The sequence below is a fragment of the Leucopleurus acutus genome (assembly GCF_964270905.1).
Source record: "Leucopleurus acutus genome assembly, chromosome: 9".
Classification (NCBI taxonomy): Eukaryota; Metazoa; Chordata; class Mammalia; order Artiodactyla; family Delphinidae; genus Leucopleurus; species Leucopleurus acutus.
The window spans coordinates 102,537,207-102,559,319 of NC_139144.1; the positions used below are offsets into that span (position 1 = coordinate 102,537,207).

Consider the following 22,113-nt stretch of genomic DNA (forward strand, 5'->3'; position numbering starts at 1 on the left):
CCCCTGATCTGCCTCTGACCTGACCTAGACTACAGAATGACGGGTCCGAGAAGGAACAAGAAGAGGCCGTAGTGTGCAGTGCTTAAGAGCGAGCATGGTAGTCAGACAGACTTTGAACTGGACCCCTCTCTGCTCAACACCTATTAGCACAATGACCTTGGGCAAGTGTCTCAGAATTCTTGAGCCACATCAGTCTCCTCATTTAAAAACTCAGGTAATAAAGTTAGCTTCCCTGCAGGTTATTTTTGCGAGTAAGTGAGACACAGTTGACCCTTGAACAACACGGATTTGAATTGTGCGGGTCCACTTACAGGTGGATTTTTTTTCAATAAATACACATTTCAGCTCTCCATATCCCTGGTTTTACATTGGCAGATTCAACAAAACAGGATGGAAATTCCCCTCCAAGGTAGGTGGAATCTGCCAATGTGAAAGCCCTGATATGGAGGCCAACGGTACTAGTCATTTTACCTGAGATATTTGAGCATCTGCAGACTCTGGAACACGTTGGGGTCTTGGAATCAATCCCCCCTCCACACTGATATGGAGGGATGACTGTAATATACAAAACATACTTATTAGGGTGCTCGGTATACAGTATACATTCAGTAGCGGTTACACTACACCCAGGTTATTTTTTTTATTGTGGAATTTTTTTTAACTTATTGAAAGATAGAGGGAATAATATAAGGAACTTCCATGTACCTATACCAAGCCTCAACGATTATCCATTTATGCCAGTCCTGTTTCATTTATATACTCACCACTCCCCAGCCACCCCAGATTACTTTGAAGCAAATGTCAGACCTTGTGTCACTTTATCAGTAAATATTTGAGTATGTATGTCTGAAAGATAAAGACCATTTAAAAAAATTACCAGACTCAGACTTCAAAAAGCAACGAGAATTTCTAGAAAATTACCAGTTATATTCACATTGCCCTGATTGTCTCATAATTTTAAAAATTGTTTGAAGTTGCGCCCAAATGAGGTCCATAAATTGCAATTCACTGATATCTCTTAAATTTAACTTAACACATAGGTTTCTACCTTCCTTGTTTCTTGCTATAAAATTTCTTTAAGAAAGGGGAGGTCTTTTGTCCAGCAGAATTGGAAGTGTACACTTTGCTGATTACGTCCCCAAAATGTCACCTGCTCTTCTAGTTCCAGTGTTTTGTGTGCATCCTGTTTAGGGAGAAGCTTGGTCAGATTAAAGTTTGGCTGGTGTTTTGGTGGGAGTAGTTCACAGGTGCAGTTGTTAACGTCAATCAGAAGGCACATAATGTTTGGTTGTCTCAGATATTAATGATTACCTTGAGTATATGTTTCCTTAAGGGTCACAAATTATGATATTCTAATTCTATCATTCTTTCTTCATTTAATAGATGGAATAAACCTATAAAAAGAAACTTCCCCTCAACAATCCTTTCATTTCCATGAGGCACAGTTATATAAGAAAGACAAGATAAATGCTTTGTTCTTTCCCTTTGTCAACGTTCAGAATGACATACTCCTAGCATACTCCAAAGGGAACAACTGACTTCTTCTAAGAAGATGACATTGCTATGAACACATAGATTTTAACTTATTTGATATATTTCAATCCCTTGAAATCATTATTCTTACCGATGCTCAAACTGTCTCATCTTTATCCTGTTGGGGATCATCTTCAAGTTGGCTCTTAAGCCCTTTTGATGGGATCCTAGTAATTTTTTTCATAGCATCCTTGCTGTCTAGTATGACAAGATGGTCTATGCTCAACTCTTACATTGCCTGGCCCAGACCTGGAATCCATACTTTCTCCTAAGAGCCCTAAATTTTTGGTAGGAAATGGCGTTTGAAGATTACAATCTGGCACTAAGGGTGCTCATTGTTGCTGGGCTCATCATTGTTTTTATGCCTTTTCAATGGATTTCAAAACTATACAAACACACACACGCACATACACACAACTAAGAATAGGATTCCCGAAAACAATTTTCTGCAGGTTTTCTTTTTGGGGCGGGGGTGGCGTTGCTTAACTATATCCTACTGGGGATGGACAAAGAAACTACTGCATTGTCAAGTCTCTAGGACCAATTTTTTTGTGGTTCACCCACCACACAAAATACAATCTGGCTAGTTTGTTTCATTTGCTTTTTACTAGTATTTTGAAATATAATTTTTGCTGTATAATACATGCTTTCAAGATCAAATCTATGAAATCTAAGTATATCCAAAGTAGTCTAGTTCCCAGCGTCTATTCCCAGCTTCCCTCCACCCTGTTTTTTCCATCCCCATATAAGAAACTTTTTTGTCTGCTTACTTTTCAGATTATCCTGCCATTGCTTTTACATATGATTGAAAAAATATATATATTACATTTTATATATGTAGGCTCCGGTCCTCCTGGTTAGAGAAATGATAGTAAACTGTTCATTATTTTCACCACTTGGCTTTTTTTGCTTAATGATATATCCTGGAGATGTCTCCATAGCTGGACATAAAGATAGATCTCATTCTGTTTTAGTTGGCTAGTACTGCACTGTGTGAATATACCTTAGTTTATTCAACCAGGCCCATACTGATGGGCATTTGATAGGTTTTTGGTCTTTTGCTGTTTCAAGTAGTGGTGCAGTAAACAGCCTTCTGCATAATATTTTTCTGTATTTTTGTCAGTGTGCCTTTGGGATAAATCCCAAAATTGAGGTTGATAATCAAAGGGTAAATGCACATGTACTTTTGCGAGATATTGCTGACTTCTCCTCTAGATTTTTTTTTTTTTTTTTTTTCGGTATGCGGGCCTCTCACTGTTGTGGCCTCTCCCGTTGCGGAGCACAGTCTCCGGATGCGCAGGCTCAGCGGCCATGGCTCACGGGCCCAGCCGCTCCGCGGCATGTGGGATCTTCCCCGACCGGGGCATGAACCCGTGTCCCCTGCATCAGCAGGCGGACTCTCAACCTCTGCGCCACCAGGGAAGCCCTCCTCTAGATGTTTTACACTGCTTTTCCATTCGCACTAGCCATGTGGGAGAGCACCTGTCTCCCCTATACCTTTTACCAGTATATTATGCCAGCAAACTTTTGGATTTTTCCCAAACCTGTAGGTGAGAAATCGTATCTTAGTGTAATATTAAATAATTAATTTAATTTTTCTATGTTTTGATATATTTTTCTCTATTACAAGTGAATGTTAGTCTCTTTTAATATATTCAAGGGATATTTACATTTTTTTCTTTGAACTGTTTATTTGTATCTCTTTCTCCATTTTTTATCGTGTTGCTGGTCTTTTGTTTCTCTACTTTTAGATATTCTTTGCTTTCTTTTTTTATTTTGTAATTCAATTATAGTTGATTTACAATACTGTGTTAGTTTTAGGTGTACAGCAAAGTAATTCAGTTGTATATATATTTTTTCTGATTCTTTTGCATTATGGGTTATTACAAGATATTGAATATAGTTCCCTGTGCTATACAGTAAATCCTTGTTGCTTTTGTATTTTATATATAGTGGTATGTATCCATAAATCCCATATTCCTAATTTATCCCTCTTCCGCCACTTTCCCCTTTGGTAATCGGAAGTTTGTTTTCTATGTCTGTGAGTCTGTTTCTGTTTTGTAAATAAGTTTATTTGTATTTTTTTTAGATTCCACATGTAAGTGATATTGTATAATATTTGTCTTTCTTTGTCTGACTTACTTCTCTCAATATGATAATCTCTAGGCCCATCCACGTAGCTGCAAATGGCATTATTTCATTTTATTTATGGCTGAGTAATATTCCATTGTATATATGTACCACATCTTCTTTACCTATTCATCTGTCAATGGACTTTTAGATTGTTTCCATGTCTTGGCTATTGTAAATGGTGCTGCTAAGAACATAGGGGTGCATGTATCTTTTCAAATTAGACTTTTGTCCAGATATATGCCCAGGAGTGGGATTGCTAGATCATATGGTAACAATATTTTCAGTTTTTGTGGCTCTGCCATACCGTTCTCCATAGCGGCTGCACCAAATTACATTCCTACCAGCAGTGCAGGAAGGTTCCCTTCTCTCCACATTTTCTCCAGCATTTATTTATTTATTTATTTATTTATTTATTTATTTATTTATTTTGCGGTACGCGGGCCTCTCACTGTTGTGGCCTCTCCCGTTTTGGAGCACAGGCTCCGGACGCGCAGGCTCAGCGGCCATGGCTCACGGGCCCAGCCGCTCCGCGGCATGTGGGATCTTCCCGGACCGGGGCACGAACCCGTGTCCCCTGCATCGGCAGGCGGACTCTCAACCACTGCGCCACCAGGGAAGCCCTCCAGCATTTATTATTTGTAGACTTTTTGATCATGGCCATTCTGACTGCTGTGAGGTGATACATCATTTTAGTTTTGATTTGCATTTCTTCAATAATTAGTGATGCTGAGCATCTTTTCATGTGGTTGTTGGCCATCTGTATAGATATTCTTGGTGTAAAAGGAAAATTGCGCCTTGCCCCTCTTTTATATAAGTCGGCATTTGTGTTTTAATTTGTGTATGGAGGACTATTTACTTGTTTGTTTGCCTCACATTATCTTTTTGATTTTTATGTAATCAAATTTAGGAGTCTTTTTCCTTACTCTATGTCAAATCTTAGAAATATTTTCCCACCCCCAGGTTACAATGATTTATCCATGTTTCTTCTATTATCATATGGATTTGTTTTTTACATTTAAATTTCTGATCTACTTGGAATTTGAATGGCGTCAGGAGGTGGATGCAGTTTTACCTTTTTCTGTATTGTTATCTCAGTGTTGCTTATTAGTCCATCTTTTTTCCCATTGATGTGAGATGCTGCCTTATTGAATATAAATGTAATATAATATAACTGAATTGAATATAAATGAATATAGTGTGATCAGTTTGGTCTACTCCTGAATTTTCTGTTTTTGTTTCACTGTTCTCTCTATCCATGCACCAACATCATACTGCTTTAATTATACAAACTATAATGTTCTACTATCTGGTAGAGCTAGTCTTCCCTCATTTTTCTTTTCTTGATTGCCAAGGCTAATTTTCTTTTGTCTTCATCCAAATGAACTTTATAATCAACTATTTTAGTTGCATGAAAAAAAAAGCGATGAAAAAAATTTTTATATTTATGTGAAATCATGTTAAAGAAGTATCTATCTATTCATTTAAATTTTATGATTTAAACATGAATCAGTGTTGGGCTTCCCTGGTGACTCAGTGGTTAAGAATACACCTGCCAATGCAGGGAACACGGGTTCGAGCCCTGGTCTGGGAAGATCCCACATGCCGCGGAGCAATTAAGCCTGTGCACCACAACTACTGAGCCTGCGCTCTAGAGCCCGTGAGCCACAACTACTGAAGCCCGCGTGCCTAGAGCCCAGGCTCTGCAACAAGAGAAGCCACCGCAATGAGAAGCCCTCACACTGCAATGAAGAATAGCCCCGGGTCGCCGCAACTAGAGAATGCCCGTGTGCAGCAACAAAGACCCAATGCAGCCAAAAATAAATAAATACATAAATAAATTTATTAAAAAAAAAGAACATGAATTAGTGTTGAATTTGGCCAAATGTCTTTTCTGCACCTAGTTCCTTTTCTTCTTAACCTATTAATGGGATGTGTTGCAACAATCAATCTCCTCATGTTGAACCACCCTAGTATTTCTGAAACAGTAGTACTTAATCAACGTGTATTGCTATTTAGTGTCTAATAATTTATTTAGGATATTTGAATCAATACTCACACATGAGACGTGTATCGCTTTATTTTTTGGTGAAATCGTGGTTAGCTTTTGGGATCAACATTACACTTGCTTCATAGAAAGAGCTGAATGTTTTCCTTCCTTTTTATGTGATCAGGAATTGTTTAAGTAGCACTGAGATTATCAGCTCTTTAAAGGTTTCAGTTAATTCCATGTGAAACCATCTGGACATGACTGTTTTGTGGGGATACTCTTTAAGTACTTTGTTATTTCTTCCACAGCAATTGAGCTGTTTAGGTGTAATAGAATATTACATATTTGCAGGGAGGAAAAGAAAGAAAAAAAGAGTTGGGAATGGTTCCAACTTGCCCAAATTGACCCTTTTTCCCTCTCCTTCTTTTTCTTAAGATCTTGTGGGTACCTAAGCCCCAGGGCCTCTTGATATAAACATGGCTGATGCCCAGGACAATGCTCTGAGGATCGTGCTGGTCGGGAAGACTGGAAATGGGAAAAGTGCCACAGCAAACACCATCCTCGGGAGAAAGGAATTCGAGTCTAAGATTGCTGCCCAGGCTGTTACCAAAACTTGTCAGAAAGCATCCCGGAAATGGGAGGGGAGAGACCTTCTCGTTGTTGACACCCCAGGGCTCTTCGACACCAAGGAGAGCCTGAACACCACCTGCAAGGAAATCAGCCGCTGTGTCCTCGCCTCCTGCCCCGGACCTCACGCCATCATCTTGGTCATGCAGCTGGGCCGCTACACGGAGGAAGAGCAGAAAACCGTGGCGTTGATCAAGGCTATGTTTGGGGAACCAGCCATGAAGCACATGATCGTCTTGTTCACTCGCAAAGAGGAACTGAAGGACCGCAGCCTAAGCGACTTTTTGCAGACTGCGGACGTAAACCTGCGAAGCATCCTCCAGGAGTGTGGAGACCGCTGCTGTACCTTCAGTAACAACAGTACAGACTGGGCTGAGAAGGAAGCTCAGGTGCGGGAGCTGGTGGAGATGATAGAGAAGATGGTGCAGAACAACCAGGGGGCTTACTTTTCCGATGCCATATACAAGGACATAGAGGAAAAGCTGAGAAAGCAGGAGGAAGTCTTGAAGAAAATCTACACTGATCAATTAGAAAAGGAAATTAAACTAGTAGAAAAGGAATATGCCCATAGACCACAGGAAGCAAAGGAGGAACAAATAAAATTGCTAATGCAGAAGCATGATGAACGAATGAAAAATATAAGGGAAGAAGCCAAGGAGAATATATTTCAAGTTGTTTTCAAGGAGATTAAAAATGTGCTTTCAAAAATATGGCAAATGTTTTGGAAGTAGTGTCAATTTTATTTTTACTTCTCAATTTACTATAACTTGTTAATAGGCAGTTTGCATTTCCCAAAGAGGACTAAACCCATAAACTAAAACCATATCTTCTTTCTGACGTCTTCTTACACTCTGACCTTGTTACTCTTTCCATTGAGTTATGGGTCTATGTCCCCTGCCTTGAAATTGGATGGACTTTGTGACCGCTTCGATAAATTCTGGGTGGTTGAAGCAACACCATGTGACTTCCAAGGTTAGAAAGGGAAAATGCCTCCTTGCTGTCTCGGGGTGCTTGCCCTTGGAATTTGGCCACCATGTTGTGAGGAAGCCCCAGTCACCCACACGAAGAGGACTTGAAGTCACTGGCCCACTCCCCTGGCTGATATTTCAGCTGCCAGCCAGAAGCAGCTTGCCGGTCATGGAAGCGAGGTGACACCGAAGTGCATTCTCCAGTTGCCAACGGATGGAGCCGCAAAGAACAAAGATGAGCCATCCCCACGGGGTCCTGCCCACCTTTCAGATTCATGAGAAAAATAAATGATTGTTGATGTTTTAAACCACTAAGTTTGGGGATGGTTTGTTACGCCGTGAGAGCTAACCAGAATGAAATATCTTCCCAGCACATTCCCCACGACGCCCGGCTCCCAGCTGTCCTTCTACACAATGCCAGTGAATGTAAGAGGTTATAAAATTGACATAAGCAGGCAATGATCTATTTCAGAGGGTTCAAAGAGTCAATTTAGGAAGATTCAAATAAGAAAGCCTGCATACGTTCAGTGTCAGCCCCACTGGTAATGTGTCTTATGTCAGTCCACATCTAGGAGTACTTTGTTAGTGAAGTACCAGGCTTCTCTGGCACCATTCCTCTGTGGTTCATGGAGATGTGGACGTTGATAAATCCTCTGATTTTTTTTTTCTGTCTCTCTCTTTTTTTAAGGTACCATCCTAACTTTAAATGTCCCTGCTGTACCTTAGAAATCTCTTCTGTGCCAAATATTTTTCTTGCCTCTGCAGATCCACAGTTCACCCTTCTTTCACTCTAGCTTTTTGCCTGGGAGGCTGATCTATATGGACTACATCAGTGGGATCTCTCGCTCTCTGACTTTTGCTCCGTTTCTGCCAATGGGAAATCCAAGCAGGAGAGCTCTTGAGGATAGAAAAGCAGGGTCAGGGTATCTGTTTTCCTGCCTCTGTCCCTGCAGGGGCATCTCCCACTAGCTGCAACCCTAAGCCGGAAGCTCATAACTCCTCCCCTGGAGGCTCTCTACCCAGCTCTCCTTCTGGGTTCCAGCTTTTGTTCACCCCTTAGGGTAAGGATGTAATTTCCTCACTGTTACTAGCCCTCTCCCTTGTCATTTCCAAACCACAGCTTGTAGGAAGCCCCTGCACTAGGCTCTCCTCCAACTACTTCATTATACTAAGCCATCTGTTTTCTGCTGGAATCCTGATTGATACATCTTATGATACCTACTTCTTTTTCTCTTTCAGAGCATCCTCTGACTTTTGTTGTTGTTGTTGTTGTTTTTCAATTCCCTCTAGTGTTTTCTGCCAGCAGAAAAATCTCTCCTGACTGTTGAAATCTCTGGGACAAGTTTACCCACATGGACTGTGACATTGGCAGTGAGCAGATAAAAGGTTCTGTCTTGCTAAAATAATTGCAAAACTTCGAAGTTAGAGGGATGATTCTATATCATTTATAATGATGGCAGATAACCCAAACTCAAATTGTTGGCATTTTTACAGCTGTCCTTTGCTTTCCCCATGAATGTGACTGAGAGTATTTACTGCATGGTGGAATTTAGGGAGGCAGGGATTCGAGATCAAATCTGGAGAAAATAGGATCCCAAATACCTGCTCATTCTAAGGTTCATCACAAATATTATGAATGGAGTAAAGACAGCAGGGAAGAAAAGCCCATTGTGAGAAAACATTCATAATATATGTTGTGACATAACACCGCTGGTCCAAACTGCTATTCCCGATAACACAATTCTCGTATTTAGAGGTAGTTCCTTGTGAGTGATTCATCAGTGCAGTATTATCTCTAGAGAGCGAACTATTCATGCACTGCCCTGACACTTGCATTTAAGAGCCGTTTAAATGACATTTTCTCTCAGCAACTTGCAGAAGCATTATTAATTCAATTAACTTGTGTGTATCTAGGCGTACGTTAGGGCCTATGGACGATGCAGCTTATGTTCCACTTTGGAAGGTAAGACATGCCCAGAGGGGAAATGAGTCAACCAAATAAAAATCATCGACATTATCCTCTCCCGCGTCGAAGGAATCCTTGCCCGCTCGACTATCTTCACAATGCTTACATCCCAGTTTTCTCTGAAGGTGGTTCTGAGCTCTGAGGTCTCTGGAAATTCCAGCATTTTTTGTGTGCATCATTCCTAATTGTTGAAATATGTGAGAGCCATGACCCCTAATTGGGGAATTAAAGTAGGATTCATAGGAGAAGACTTGAGGAAGAATTCAGGGCTTGAAATGTCCTGTGAAGGATGTATAGGATGTGTCCATGTGGGTGCCTGGAATGATTAATCATGCTTCTCTTCAGAAACAGGAAAGTTAGGGTCTGCAGATAAGATCAGCGGGGTAGACTCAGGAGTCACAGTACTGAATTAGGTTTGTGACAAACTGAGTAGCACACGTCAAAGGGCGGGTCCAATGTAAACGTCCTACATTGAAATTTTCGACTGAAGGTTATGTGAGAGGCCTGGGGTGAATGTGATATTAACATAAATGTGAATTTCAGCCGAGTCCTCAGTATTGCCAACACCCCCACATTCCAAAGGCATACACTAGAAGATCTGGGCAGGTCCTGCCAAGGAAGGAGCTGGAAACCAGTTAGGTGAGGTTTAGCTCTTCAACTAATTTGGTAGGTATTTGAAGAGGTCAAGAGGAAAGGGCTTTTGAAAAGAGGACATTCTGATCATAAGAACAACAGCCTTTAGGATTGGCAAACTTTTGGGCTTCATCTCGAGAGTAATTGGCTCCCTGGTAAAGAGGGGGATCTATGTGTAACCGTGTGATTTAATAAGGGAGGCTCCACGGGGACTCCACTTGCGTGCCCTACCCAACAGGACAACACTTCCCTCTCACCTCCCAGCAAGTAAGGTGGCCCCTTGGGCTTTGATGCTGCCAGAGGACATGAATGGTGTATGGTAAGAGATTCCTGGGAGGACCTGACCTGTGTCCTCTGGAGTTCAGCTTTGGAGTCGGGTGCTCCTGTGGGAAATATAATCCAAAAGGACGTTACTATTTGTCAGAGGGTAAAGACTGAAGAGGCTGATTGGAAGCAACCATAACTTTCACTGACTGTGGGGCAAAAGTATGTGCTCCCCATAAGTCAATGCGGGCCACACAGGAGGGAGCCAGCCAAAGGCAGGCTGAGGGGACTTGCCCGGAAGTCCACCAGGGATCGCACCTGTGCCCGGAACTGGAGTTGAAGTGACCAGCTGGGGGGAGATGGTGGCTATCAGTCGGACTTGTGATTGCAGATTTCCAGGGAGACTCTGCGAGGAGTCATTAATGGGGCCCCATGAGGAAAAGAGCCACGAAGTGTGCCTCCATTCCCCAAAGCCAGATTACACCTGCCTTGTCTTCAATGGTTTTTCCTCTTCTCCTCCAACCCACGAGGGGTCACAACCAAGGCGAGTGACGGGGGGAGGAGGTGGCGAAGGTCAGGGTGGGGAGATTTGGAAGAAGCCCTGTGCACACTGCTGGTCCTTCAGCGGAAGCAGGCACCAGCCAGGGGAAGGAGACGCTTTACCCTGCAGTGAAATTCCGAGTTTGATTATTGGGTTGGATGTTGTAATTACACAAATGGGACTAACAGAGACCGGAGAGGGTTTGCGCTTAGGGCAGAAGCTATCCAAGACTTCCTTCATGAGGCACTGATGGACCCAGTTTGATGGGCCAGTAGGAGACAAGAATAAATGTCTTCCTTCTTTGCCCTCCCTTCTTCGTGAAGCTGTCTTATTTAATCACAGGCTCAGCCACAGGTCACCTTCTTTGCTATGGAGCAGATCACGCTAGAGAAGAATGCCAAGATCTTGCCAATCCTCTTCCTGTAAGAGTGGTGCTGCGTGCTTCCCGTGAGTGGTGTAGCAGGAGTCCAGGGAAGCGCTCTGCTCGTGCAGATTATGGAAAGAAATTTGACATGACCACATTCCCAGAGGGGTACTTATGTGTACATCCCACACAGTCAAAGGATTCAGAGGGATGGAGTAGGGCTTGCAATATCTGAAGGGGGGGAAGTGTCCCTAAGAGCCCTGAGCCTTATTTTCTCACGGTCAATCCGAGCGGAGCCTTACCAGCTAAAAATCTGTGCCATGGAGTCTCCCCGTCCTTGGGAGAGGACAGGCAGTAAGGCTCACTGCTATGAATAGGAGACTGTCACAGCAAGTTTATGGTGTGAGCTGTGGCCAAAGTTCCGACCGTTCTTAGAGATCACAACTTGACCTATGGAGAATAGATTTACCTTGTGCCAGGGTCTCAATCTGGTGAACAGGGTCAATGACCCAACTTGAAAGCATACTTCTGGTTGAAAAAAAAAGAAACTACAGGGCTTCCCTGGTGGCGCAGTGGTTGAGAGTCCGCCTGCCGATGCAGTCAGTGGACACGGGTTCGTGCCCCGGTCCGGGAAGATCCCACATGCCGCGGAGCGGCTGGGCCCGTGAGCCATGGCTGCTGAGCCTGTGCGTCCGGAGCCTGTGCTCCACAGTGGGAGAGGCCACAGCTGAGAGAGGCCCGTGTACCGCAAAAAAAAAAAAAAAAAAGAAGCTACAAATCAGAGACTTGTTTTCCACTGTGGCTTTTAAGTTCAAAGATGACTCCAGCAGAAGGGGTTCCAGAGATGTTGAGTAATGAGCCCCAAGGTCAAAGGAGGCACGTTTGAGACAGAACAATCATTTGTAAAGTGCTGCACATATAATCCAGGAACGACCAAAAGTTCATTGGAAGGGTAATTTGTTGAACATAGAGGCAAAATCGCATCCTTTCTTGAAGGTATACACACAGAGAAGCCCTTGGTAAGTTCACCCAGCAAGTCTTGAATGAGAGCCAACAAAGCCTGTCCTTACTGAACGCTGACATTTCTCTAATGAGAAAAGCTGCCCTCCAAACTAGAATGGCCTTGGACGTGATCCCTGCCTGGCAAGGAGGCACCCGTGCCATTGTCCAAACAGAATGCAGTGTGTTCCTACTGATGAGACTGTTAATGTATCATCTTTATTGAGTCACATGAGGGCACAAGTGAAGCCCCTGAGTGATCCGACCCCCCTACCTGGGGACCTAGTAAATCAGTGGTTCCGATCATAGGTTCTTGGTAGAAAAAGTTGGTCATTGATTTGGGGAATCATTGTCTTAACCTGCGTTTTCTCTTGCATGTGACTGTATTGTTGCTGTGACATCTGCCACCAATGCAGCCAGGGAGCTACCAAAGGAGCCACCTCCGTGCTAGCGAAAGCCCTCGCTGACCGCCAGGGCGCGTTGCGCGAGCCGCGAGCCTGTGACATCGCGAGAGCGGGTCACGGGGCTTGAGAGTTGGACCTAAGAACTAGACCCAGCCAGTGGGGGGCTCCCCACCTACTCCGCTGTCCTTGGTATGTGTGTTCTGCTTGGCTTCCCCACTCCCAGAAGCCTCCCCAAGGATACAGCCTTGAGTAGAAATTGACACTATCTGGATGCTAGACGGGACCGAACCCACTGAAGGCCTCTGTATAAAGGTTGACGATTCTGGCAGACACGGGTGGAGAGCTATTCTCCTCGTGGCCGCTCAGGACAAGCCTTGTAAGTTCCTTGCTTATTAAACCTGCCGGCTGCCCACCTGGAGTGGCCTGCCTCACCGTCGGGTTTCAGATGACACCTGGGAAGATCCCGAGGACGTTGCAAACCAACTTATATTTTTAAACATCAGTCTCATCTATATTTATAAACAAATATAAAAAATGGAATATCCAAGGCAATTGTTCTCAAAGTTCTCTCTTCTTGTTAAAAAGCATCTCGATTATCCAAAACTCTTCCTAGATTGGGTTGCATTCTCTGAGATTTGCAATCAGCAAGTTGCCATGTTGCAGAATAGGACTTTGTAGGTATTCCCTTTCCACACTGTTGACGTTTAACCTGCCTTCTCACTCTTGGTCCTCTTTACCATATGTTCCCTGATTGTTTTTTCTTACATAAGTGAACATCTTCTATACTTATTTTATAATTCACACACTATTCCTTTTTTGCTTCTTTTCTGTCCCTTCAAGGAACGCTGAAAGGCCCGGAGGGCAAGGATCTTTACCTTGCTATTGCCTAAAACGGTGCTTGGCACATAACAGGCTCGCAAGAAACACTGAATGAAAATTCTATCTCATTTGATATTTTGTTCTTGTTTGTTTAGAATCGGATTGCTGTATTTGCCTCTACTTCTGCTTTCAACCTCTCTCAAGTTTCATGTTTTAGATTTGGATTTCCTTTGCAATCCACTCCAAACAATATTTATTTTTGATCGGAAATCTTTGGTGTATTTATCGTAGTTATAATTTATGATCTATTTGGATGCATTTGTAATATTTTATTTTTTGCTTTCCACTTGTCCAACCTGTTTCATAGTTTTTCTTTCTTCTTTGTGCCTTAAGTTGGATTATTTGGTTCTTCTTTTCACATTCTATTTTGTTTTCTACTCAGTTGGAAATTATATACACTCTTCCTAATTTTCTTAGTGGCCACAGCACATATTCTTTTTTCAAAATTTTTAAATTTTTTATACCATTTTTAAGGGTTACATGCCATTTATAGTAATTACAAAATATTGGCTATATTCCTCATACAACACATATTCTTAACAAAGTCTAAAAGGAATCTATATTTTAACCTTCCTCTTATACAACAAATTACTATAGAACATTTAAACTCCATTCCCACCTTCCACCCCATCTATGCATTATTGTTGTGTATTTTTTTCCTTTTTAAGCCCTAGAAGTTATTACCATTATCTTCTCTCCCTTTCTTTGTCTTTCCTTCCTTCTTTCTTTCCTTCCTTCCTTCCTTCCTTCCTTCCTTCCTTTCTTTCTTTCTTTCTTTCTTTCTTTCTTTCTTTCTTTCTTTCTTTCTTTCTTTCTTTCTTTCTTTCTTTCTTTCTTTCTTTTCAACCTCTGATTTACTATCTGTGATTACTTTCCTCTTGCCTCAAGCACTCTTTACAAATTCTCTTAGTGAGGTTGTGCTGGTGGCAAGAACTCTCAGTCTTTGTTGTCAATGTAGTTTTGAGAAGCAGACTTTAAGTTCTCCAGGGCTGGTGAAATATCCTCAGAGTGACAGCTAGCTGCTGTGCTCCACTTGCCCACCCTCACTTAGTTCCACGTCTGAGAAAGGTTATTTTCTTGCCTGCTCACCTGTGCTTTTAAGAAAATGTGTGTAATATTTTTCAGTATTGTTGATTTCAGTGGGAGGATTAGTAATCTAGATATCTGAAAGAGAAGTTGATTTTTATGTTCGGTTAGTCTTTTCCTGGTTTTGTTTCCTGTGTGTATGGCTCCCTGTGGGGTTATTTTTGCTGTTTATCGTTGTCTCTTTCAACTGTCTCTCATATCGCAGTTTTTCGTCAAACAGCAGCTCTCCCTGACTGCCTCTTCGTAGTTTGGAATAAATCATTAGAAAACCTGGAAGTTCCACGTCTGAGTGAGGGTGCCGACTGCAGGCTTCACCTGAGGTGACCGCAGGACAGGCTGTTATGTAGAGGGAATGCAAAATGCCAGAATGCAGAGGATTTTCTCTGGAGATGCTCTAACCTTTAGGGGAGATTCCTTCAATTACCCACTCGGGAAGAGGGACCTTGAAGTGTGAGGTTCTGAATGAGGGGGAAGTGAGGAGATGACTGGATCGTGTGTCTCATACTCACTTCTTCCACGAATGCCCTGCTTTCAGCCCTACAGCCCCATCCCCTTGGAGCGGAAATTTCTGAAGCCCACCTCCCCGAGGTGCTTCCGTCAACGTCCGCGGCACCTCAGGGCACCTCAGGACAGCCTCTCTGGGGCCATGTTGGCCGTGGGTGTTCTGCTCCGATGCATCCTTCCAGAAATCTGTTGAAACCTCTTGACTCTGATACTTATACTCCTAATTGTCTATGGCATCCTGGTTTTTATTAGGGTTTGCAGAAAGAGAACGTCTGTGGTCGATAATTGATCTCAGTTCATTATCCAGAAAGCTTGGCATATGGCCAGTTTGCTATCTGGACGCTGAAATCCCTGATCTCCTGTTAAATAGAAGTAAAATGTAATGAGAGAGAATGAGCAACATTTACATATTTATATTTACACAGAATTATTTGTGGCCATTTGCAACTCGGAAATAGAGAAATTCTAAGACAAATTTCAAGTTGCTATTACTTCCAAATGGGCAATGATAAAAAATTGACTTGTTAAGTTTTCTTTATAAAGTTTAGGCTTTCAAAGTGTAGTGGAATAACTGAGGCCATGGAAAGGAGACGTGACCCATAGGCCAGAGCCCCTCTGCAAGGCAAGGGGCTGGCACCCCTCGGCAAACCGAGGGCGGGCGAATAAGCCAGGACTGCAGGCAGTCCTGGATACTTTGGGCACTGATGCATGAAATGACCTCAGTATAATCAGAACACAAGGAAACGTCCTTGTGCTACTTTAGTATAATCAGAACGATGGGAACACACGGAGATGTCCTTGTGCCGCTTCTGAGCTCAAGGACGCGTAGCACGGCATGTCTTCAAGAAAGCCCACTGTTGCTTGTATAATCGATAGAAGCCTATGTTGCTGCTTTGGCATTTCTGGAATGTTAAGAAAACAAGTCCTAAGATGTAAACATAGATAATGCTTAAATAAAAGCTACCACAGCAGGACAGACGGCGCTGTTTTGCCTGAGCGAGAGGCAGCCCTCTACTGCTGAGCTTCGGCACAGTTCATCTCGAGTGATGAGGTTGCTTTCGGAAACCCTGTCATAAGATAAACTGCAACATTTGGCGCCCGAACAGGGACCTGAAGGTAAGTAATCGCGTGATGGCGGGACCGAAGGGGAAATTGGTCCGCTCAGAGCGAAACCTTCGGCAACAGTAGAGTAACTGAAAGGGGGAATTCCCATTCAGTAGAATTTCAATACATTAAACTCCTGAAACAGTTATTACGGAGTTCAGGAGTGAAAGTGAAACCAGAATCTTTTGATGAATTGATGAATTGTTTGCGCTGGTACGTAAATATTGTTACTGGTTTCAACCTACTAGTCATAACCAGTTGAGTTTAAAAGTTTGGAAACAGGTTATGCGAACCTTAAGAAGAGCTCATCAGCATGGAGACCTTATATCTGTCCGTGTTTGGTCTCTCTGTAAATTAATTTCCCTTGCCCTGGAACCATTACAATCTGAAACTGAAAGTAAATATGGGGCGCGTCCTCAGCGTCCGAATCCTGCTCCCGATCACTGCTGCTTTTCGTACTCTGCCCCGTGAGTCTCCTATAGAGGACCTTCCTCCGCCTCCTCCTCCCCTTGTGTCCGAGACAGGAGAGGATTTTTCGGATTCCAGTGATGAAGGGGCTTTTTCTGATGATGATAAAGGTTAGGAGCAAGCTAGCAAACAAAGTGAAATGCCACTTTCTCAACAGAATGAGATTTCTGATATACTTTCAAAGTTGGAAAATTTGATGGCTAAATTGGAAGAAAATAAAAACAATGCTACTGAACCCCAACATGTAACTAAAACAGGGAAAGATTATACTGGGCTTGGATATCCAAATTTAGGATAGGGGCCACTGCTCGAAAATTTGCATTACCATTAAAATGGTTGAAGGATACCCCTATATGGACAGAGCAGTGGCCCTTAACTCAAGAAAAATTACAAGCATTACACCAATTAGTACAAGAACAATTAATAGCAGGACATATTGAAGTATCCACTAGCCCTTGGAATTCACCTGTTTTTATAATCAAGAAAAAATCAGGAAAATGGAGAATGTTGACAGATTTACGAAAAATTAATGAGATTATTCAACCAATGGGGGCATTACAACCTGGAATTCCACCTGCTGCAATGCTCCCTCGCAATTGGGAACTTATGATTATAGATTTGAAAGACTGTTTTTTACTATACCGTTACAACCTCAAGATTGTGAAAGATTTGCATTTACTGTACCAGCCTTAAATCAAGAACATGCAGCTCAGAGATTTCAATGGAAAGTTCTCCCTCAGGGGATGTTAAATAGTCCAACTATGTGCCAATTTTTTGTTAATCAGCCTTTGGAGGAATTACGTCACATGTATCCTGAGGCACGTAGTCTCCATTATATGGATGACATTCTATTTGCTCATCCCCATCAGCAAACATTACAGCAGATGTTACAACAAGCAGAGTTGAAATTTAAAGAATGGGGTTTACAGACAGCTCCTGAAAAAATTCAAAAATGTGCTCCCTGGCAATAGCTTGGACAAATTGTAACCAATACTCAGATTATTCCTCAGAAAGTACAAATTAGACGAGATTCTCTTGTAACATTAAATGATTTTCAAAAATTACTAGGAGATATTAATTGGTTACATCCTAGCCTAGGAATTCCTACTTATAAGTTACAAAATTTATTTCACACCTTGGAAGGCGATCCAGCATTGAATAGTCACCGTGAACTTTCTCCCCAGGCGGAACAAGAACTTAAATGGATAGAAAAACATATACATGATGCACAATTGGATCGGATTGAATCTCTGGATCATTTACGACTTATTGTATTTCATACTCCTCATTCCCCTACTGGATTACTACAACAACACAGTAATCTCATAAATTGGATATTTTTAGCTCATAAAGCTCAAAAAACATTACAATCTTATGTACAAAAAAATAGCTGATGTTATTATTAAAGGTAGGTTACGATTAAGACAATTATGTGGTCAGGACCCACATAAACTTATAATCCCTTTTTCAAACAAAAAAAATACAAACTCTTTTTCAGCTGGAGGATAACTGGCAAATGGCCTGTGCTCATTATATAGACAAAATACATAATCATTATCCTTCTGATAAACGTTTACAATTTTTAAAAAAAGACTAATCAGATTTTGACAAAAATAGTTCAATCAGATCCTGTTATAGGACCAACCTTTTTTACTGATGCCAATAAAACAGGAAGAGCAGGATATGCTAACAGTCATGATCAAAAGGTATTACAATCTCCATATGTTTCAGTTCAAAAAGCAGAACTATTTGCTGTAATACTATTGTTACAAGATTATCCAATTGCTCTTAATATAATTACAGACTCACAGTATGTGGAATTTACAGTTAAAAATATTGAGACCGCTTTTATCCAAATGATGGATCAGAACTGCACTCTTTATTTTTGCAACTACAACAGATACTTAGACTACGTACTGCACCACTTTATATTACTCATACTCGTGCTCATACTCATTTACCCGGCCCATTGGTAGCTGGAAATGATTTTATTGATACTTTAGTGGGTACTGTACAATTAGCTACAGCAGAACATCACAGATATCATACTAATGCCAGAGGATTGAAAAATAAATTTAATCTTACATGGAAACAAGCAAAAATTATTCTCTGTACATACCCGCAATGTGCTGCCATTAATCAACCTTGTTTGAATATTGGAGTTAACCCTAAAGGCTTATCTGCTAATGCTATCTGACAAATGGATGTAACTCAATATCCTGGTTTTGGAAAGTTAAAATATATTCATCATTCTGTAGATACCTACTCTCATTTTTCATGGGCACCTCCATTATCTTCTGAAAAAGCTGATGCTGTAGTAACTCATTTATTAGAAGCTTTTGCTGTTACGGAAATTCCCGACAACATAAAAACCGATAATGCTTCTACATATCTTTCTCAAAAATGTCAAACCTTTTTTGCAACACATAATATACAGCATGTTACAGGCATCCCAGGAAACAGTACGGGACAAGCAGCAGTTTTCAGCTTTATTGAATTTTAATTTGCATAAAATAAAATTCATGCATTTTTTTCAGTAGATTCAATAATCAGTTAAATAATATTTCTAAGCTTGGTATTGACGTATATATGTGAGCTTATATATGAGCCTGTAATGAGCTTATATATGTGTATACACATTGCAACGAGTATGCATTTTATTTACTTATTATTTACTTATTTATTTACTTATTTTTACCTTTTGATCCCTTTCACGCACTTCTCCCACTTCCACCTTCAGCCCCCGCCTCTCGCAACCACCATGCTGTTCTCTGTATCTATGAGCCTGGCTTTTAGTTTGTCTAGATTCCACATATAAATGAGTTTGTACACTATTTGTCTTTCTGTCTGATTTATTTCACTTAGCCTAATGCCCTGAGATCTATCCATGCTGTCACAAATGGCATGATTTTCTTCTTTCTTGTGGCTGAATACTATTTGTGTGTGTGTGTGTATCTCCTTTATTCTTCCAACCATCAGTGGACACGTAGGTTGTCTCCATATCTTAACTATTGTAAATAATGCTGCAATGAACATCGGGGTGCAGATATCTCTACTAGTTAGTGTTTTCATTTTCTTTGGATAAATACCCAGACGTGAGATGGCTGGATCATATGAAGTTCTATTTTTAATTTTTTTGAGGAACCTCCATTTGGTTTTCCACAGTGGCTGCACCAATTTATATTCCTACCGACATGCATGAGGTTCCCTTTTCTCCACATTCTCACAACACTTGTTATTTCTTGGCTTTTTGATGTAGTCATCCTAACAGGTGTGAGGTCATATCTCATTGTGTTTTCTTTTAATTGGAGTATAGTTAGTGGACACTATTATATAAGTTACAGGTGTACAATATAGTGATTCACAATATGTAAAGGTTATACTCCATTTATAGTTATTATAAAATACTGGCTATAGTCCCTGTTTTGTACAATATATCCTTATATCTCATTTTATACCTACTAGTTTGTACCTTTTAGTCCCCTACCTCTATATTGCCCCTCTCCCCACTGGTAACCACTAGTTTGTTCTCTGTATCTGTGAGTCTGCTTCTTTTTTGTTCTATTCACTAGTTTGTTGTAGTTTTTAGAGTCCACATATAAGTGATATTACACAGTATTTGTCTTTCTCTCTCTGACTTATTTCACTTGCATAATACCCTCCAAGTCCATCCATGTTCTTGCAAATGGCAAATTTTCTTTCTTTTTATGGCTCAGTAGTATTGCGTTGTGTCTATATATATACCACATTTTCTTAATCCATTCATCTGTTGATGGACACTTAGGTAGCGTTCATGTCTCGACAATTGTAGATAATGCTGCCGTGAACATCGGGGTGCATGTATCTTTTCAAATTAGTGCTTTTGTTTTTGTTTTGTTTTTTCAGATATATACCCAGGAGTGGAATTGTGGGGTCACATGGTACTTCTGTTTTTAGCGTTGAGGGGCCTCCATACTGTTTTCCACAATGGCTGCACCAAGTTACGTACAGGAGGGGTCCCTTTTCCCCATATCTTCACCAACTTCTGTAATTTGTGTTCTTTTTGATGATAGCCATTCTGACAGGTGTGAGGTGATCTCTCATTGTGGTTTTGATTTGCATTTCCCTGGTGATTAACGATGTTGACTATCTTCTCATGTGCCTGTTGGCTATCAGTTTGTCTGCTTTGGGAAACCGTGTATTCAGGTCTTCTGCCTGTTTTTAAATCAAGTTGTTTGTTTTTGATGTCGAGTTGTATGAGCTGCTTCTATATTTTGAACATTAGCCCCTTATGTGTCATATCATTTGCAAATATTTTCTCCCATTCTCTAGGTTGTGTTTTTGTTTTGTTGATGGTTTCCTTTGCTGTGCAAAAGCTTTGAAGTTTGATTAGGTCCCATTTGCTTACTTTTGCTTTTATACTATGTCCTCTGCTTTAGGAGACAGATGCAAAAAAATATAGCTGCGATTTCTGTCAAGAGGGTTCTGCTTATGTCTTCCTCTAGGGATTATACGATATCCAGTCTTACATTTAGGTCTTTAACCCAATTTGAGTTTCTTTTTGGATATGGTGTTGGAAAATGTCCTTATGTCACTCTTTTACATGTAGCTGTTTAATTTTCCCAGCACCACGTATTGAAGAGAACGTCTTTTCCCCATTGTATATTCTTGCCTCCTTTGACCATATGTGCATGGGTTTATTTCTGGGCTCTCTGCTCTGTTTCATTAATCTATGTGTCTGTTTTTGTGCCAATACCATATTGTTTTCATTACTGTAGCTTTTTAAATAGTATAGTTTGAAGTCAGGGAGTGTAATTCCTCCAGAACTGTCTTTCTCAAGATTGTTTTGGCTGGACTTCCCTGGTGGTGCAGTGGTTAAGAATCTGCCTGCCAAGGCAGGGGACATGGGGCGTAGCCCCCGCTTGCTGCAACTAGAGAAAGCCCGCACGCAGCAACAAAGACCCAATGCAGCCAAAAATAAATAAAGAGAAATAAATAAAGGAATTTTAAAAAAAGGTTGTTTCCACTTCTCTGGGTCTTTTGTGTTTCCATACACATTTTAAAATTATTTGTTCTAGTTCTGTAAAAAATGCCGTTGACATTTTGATAGGGATTGCATTGAATCTGTAGATTGCCTTGGGTAGTACGGTCATTTTAACAATCTTAATTCTTCCAATCCAAGAACACAGTATTATCTTCCATTCTGTTTGTGTCATCTTTAATTTCTTTCATCAGTGTCTTATAGTTTTCAGAGTCCAGGTATTTTATCTCCTTAGGTAGGTTTATTCCTAGGTAGTTCATTCTTTTTGATGCAATGGTAAATGGGATTGTGTTCTCAATTTCTCTTTTTGATAGTTCATTGCTAGTGTATAGAAATGCAACAGATTTCTGTGTATTAGTTTTGTATCCTGCAATTTTCCTGAATTCATTGATGAGCTCTAATAGTTTTCTGGTGACGTCTTTAAGATTTTCTATGTATGGTATCATGTCATCTGCAAACAGTGACAGTTTTACTTCTTCCTGTCTGATTTGGATTCCTTTTATTTCTTTTTCTTCTCTGATTCCTGTGGCTAGGACTTCCAAAATTATGTTGAATAAAAGTGGTGAAGGTGGGCATCTTTGTCTTGTTCCTGATCGTAGAGGAAATGCTTTCAGCTTTTCACCGTTGAGTATG

General features: G+C 41.1%; 2 protein-coding genes across 3 annotated transcripts in view; both read left to right on the forward strand.

The window, feature by feature from the left end:
• The window catches only part of LOC309966197 (GTPase IMAP family member 7-like), a 7,929-nt gene extending 366 nt beyond the window's left edge, over positions 1–7,563 (forward strand). The window contains exon 2 of the mRNA XM_082846169.1: positions 6,089–7,563. Coding sequence (XP_082702295.1) covers positions 6,130–7,011 — 882 coding nt within the window. The 5' untranslated portion in view covers positions 6,089–6,129 and the 3' untranslated portion in view covers positions 7,012–7,563. The remainder of the gene's footprint in view (positions 1–6,088) is intronic.
• Positions 1–22,113, forward strand: part of LOC309966193 (GTPase IMAP family member 4-like) — a 43,523-nt gene that overhangs the window by 5,082 nt on the left and 16,328 nt on the right. Inside the window, exon 1 of one of the 2 annotated variants that reach the window (XM_082846162.1) lies at positions 15,882–16,004. The exons of the other annotated variant lie outside the window; for it this stretch is intronic. The gene's annotated coding sequence lies outside the window, so the exon portion shown is untranslated. Of the gene's footprint in view, positions 1–15,881; positions 16,005–22,113 lie in introns of those variants that run through there. 2 annotated transcript variants of the gene reach the window in all.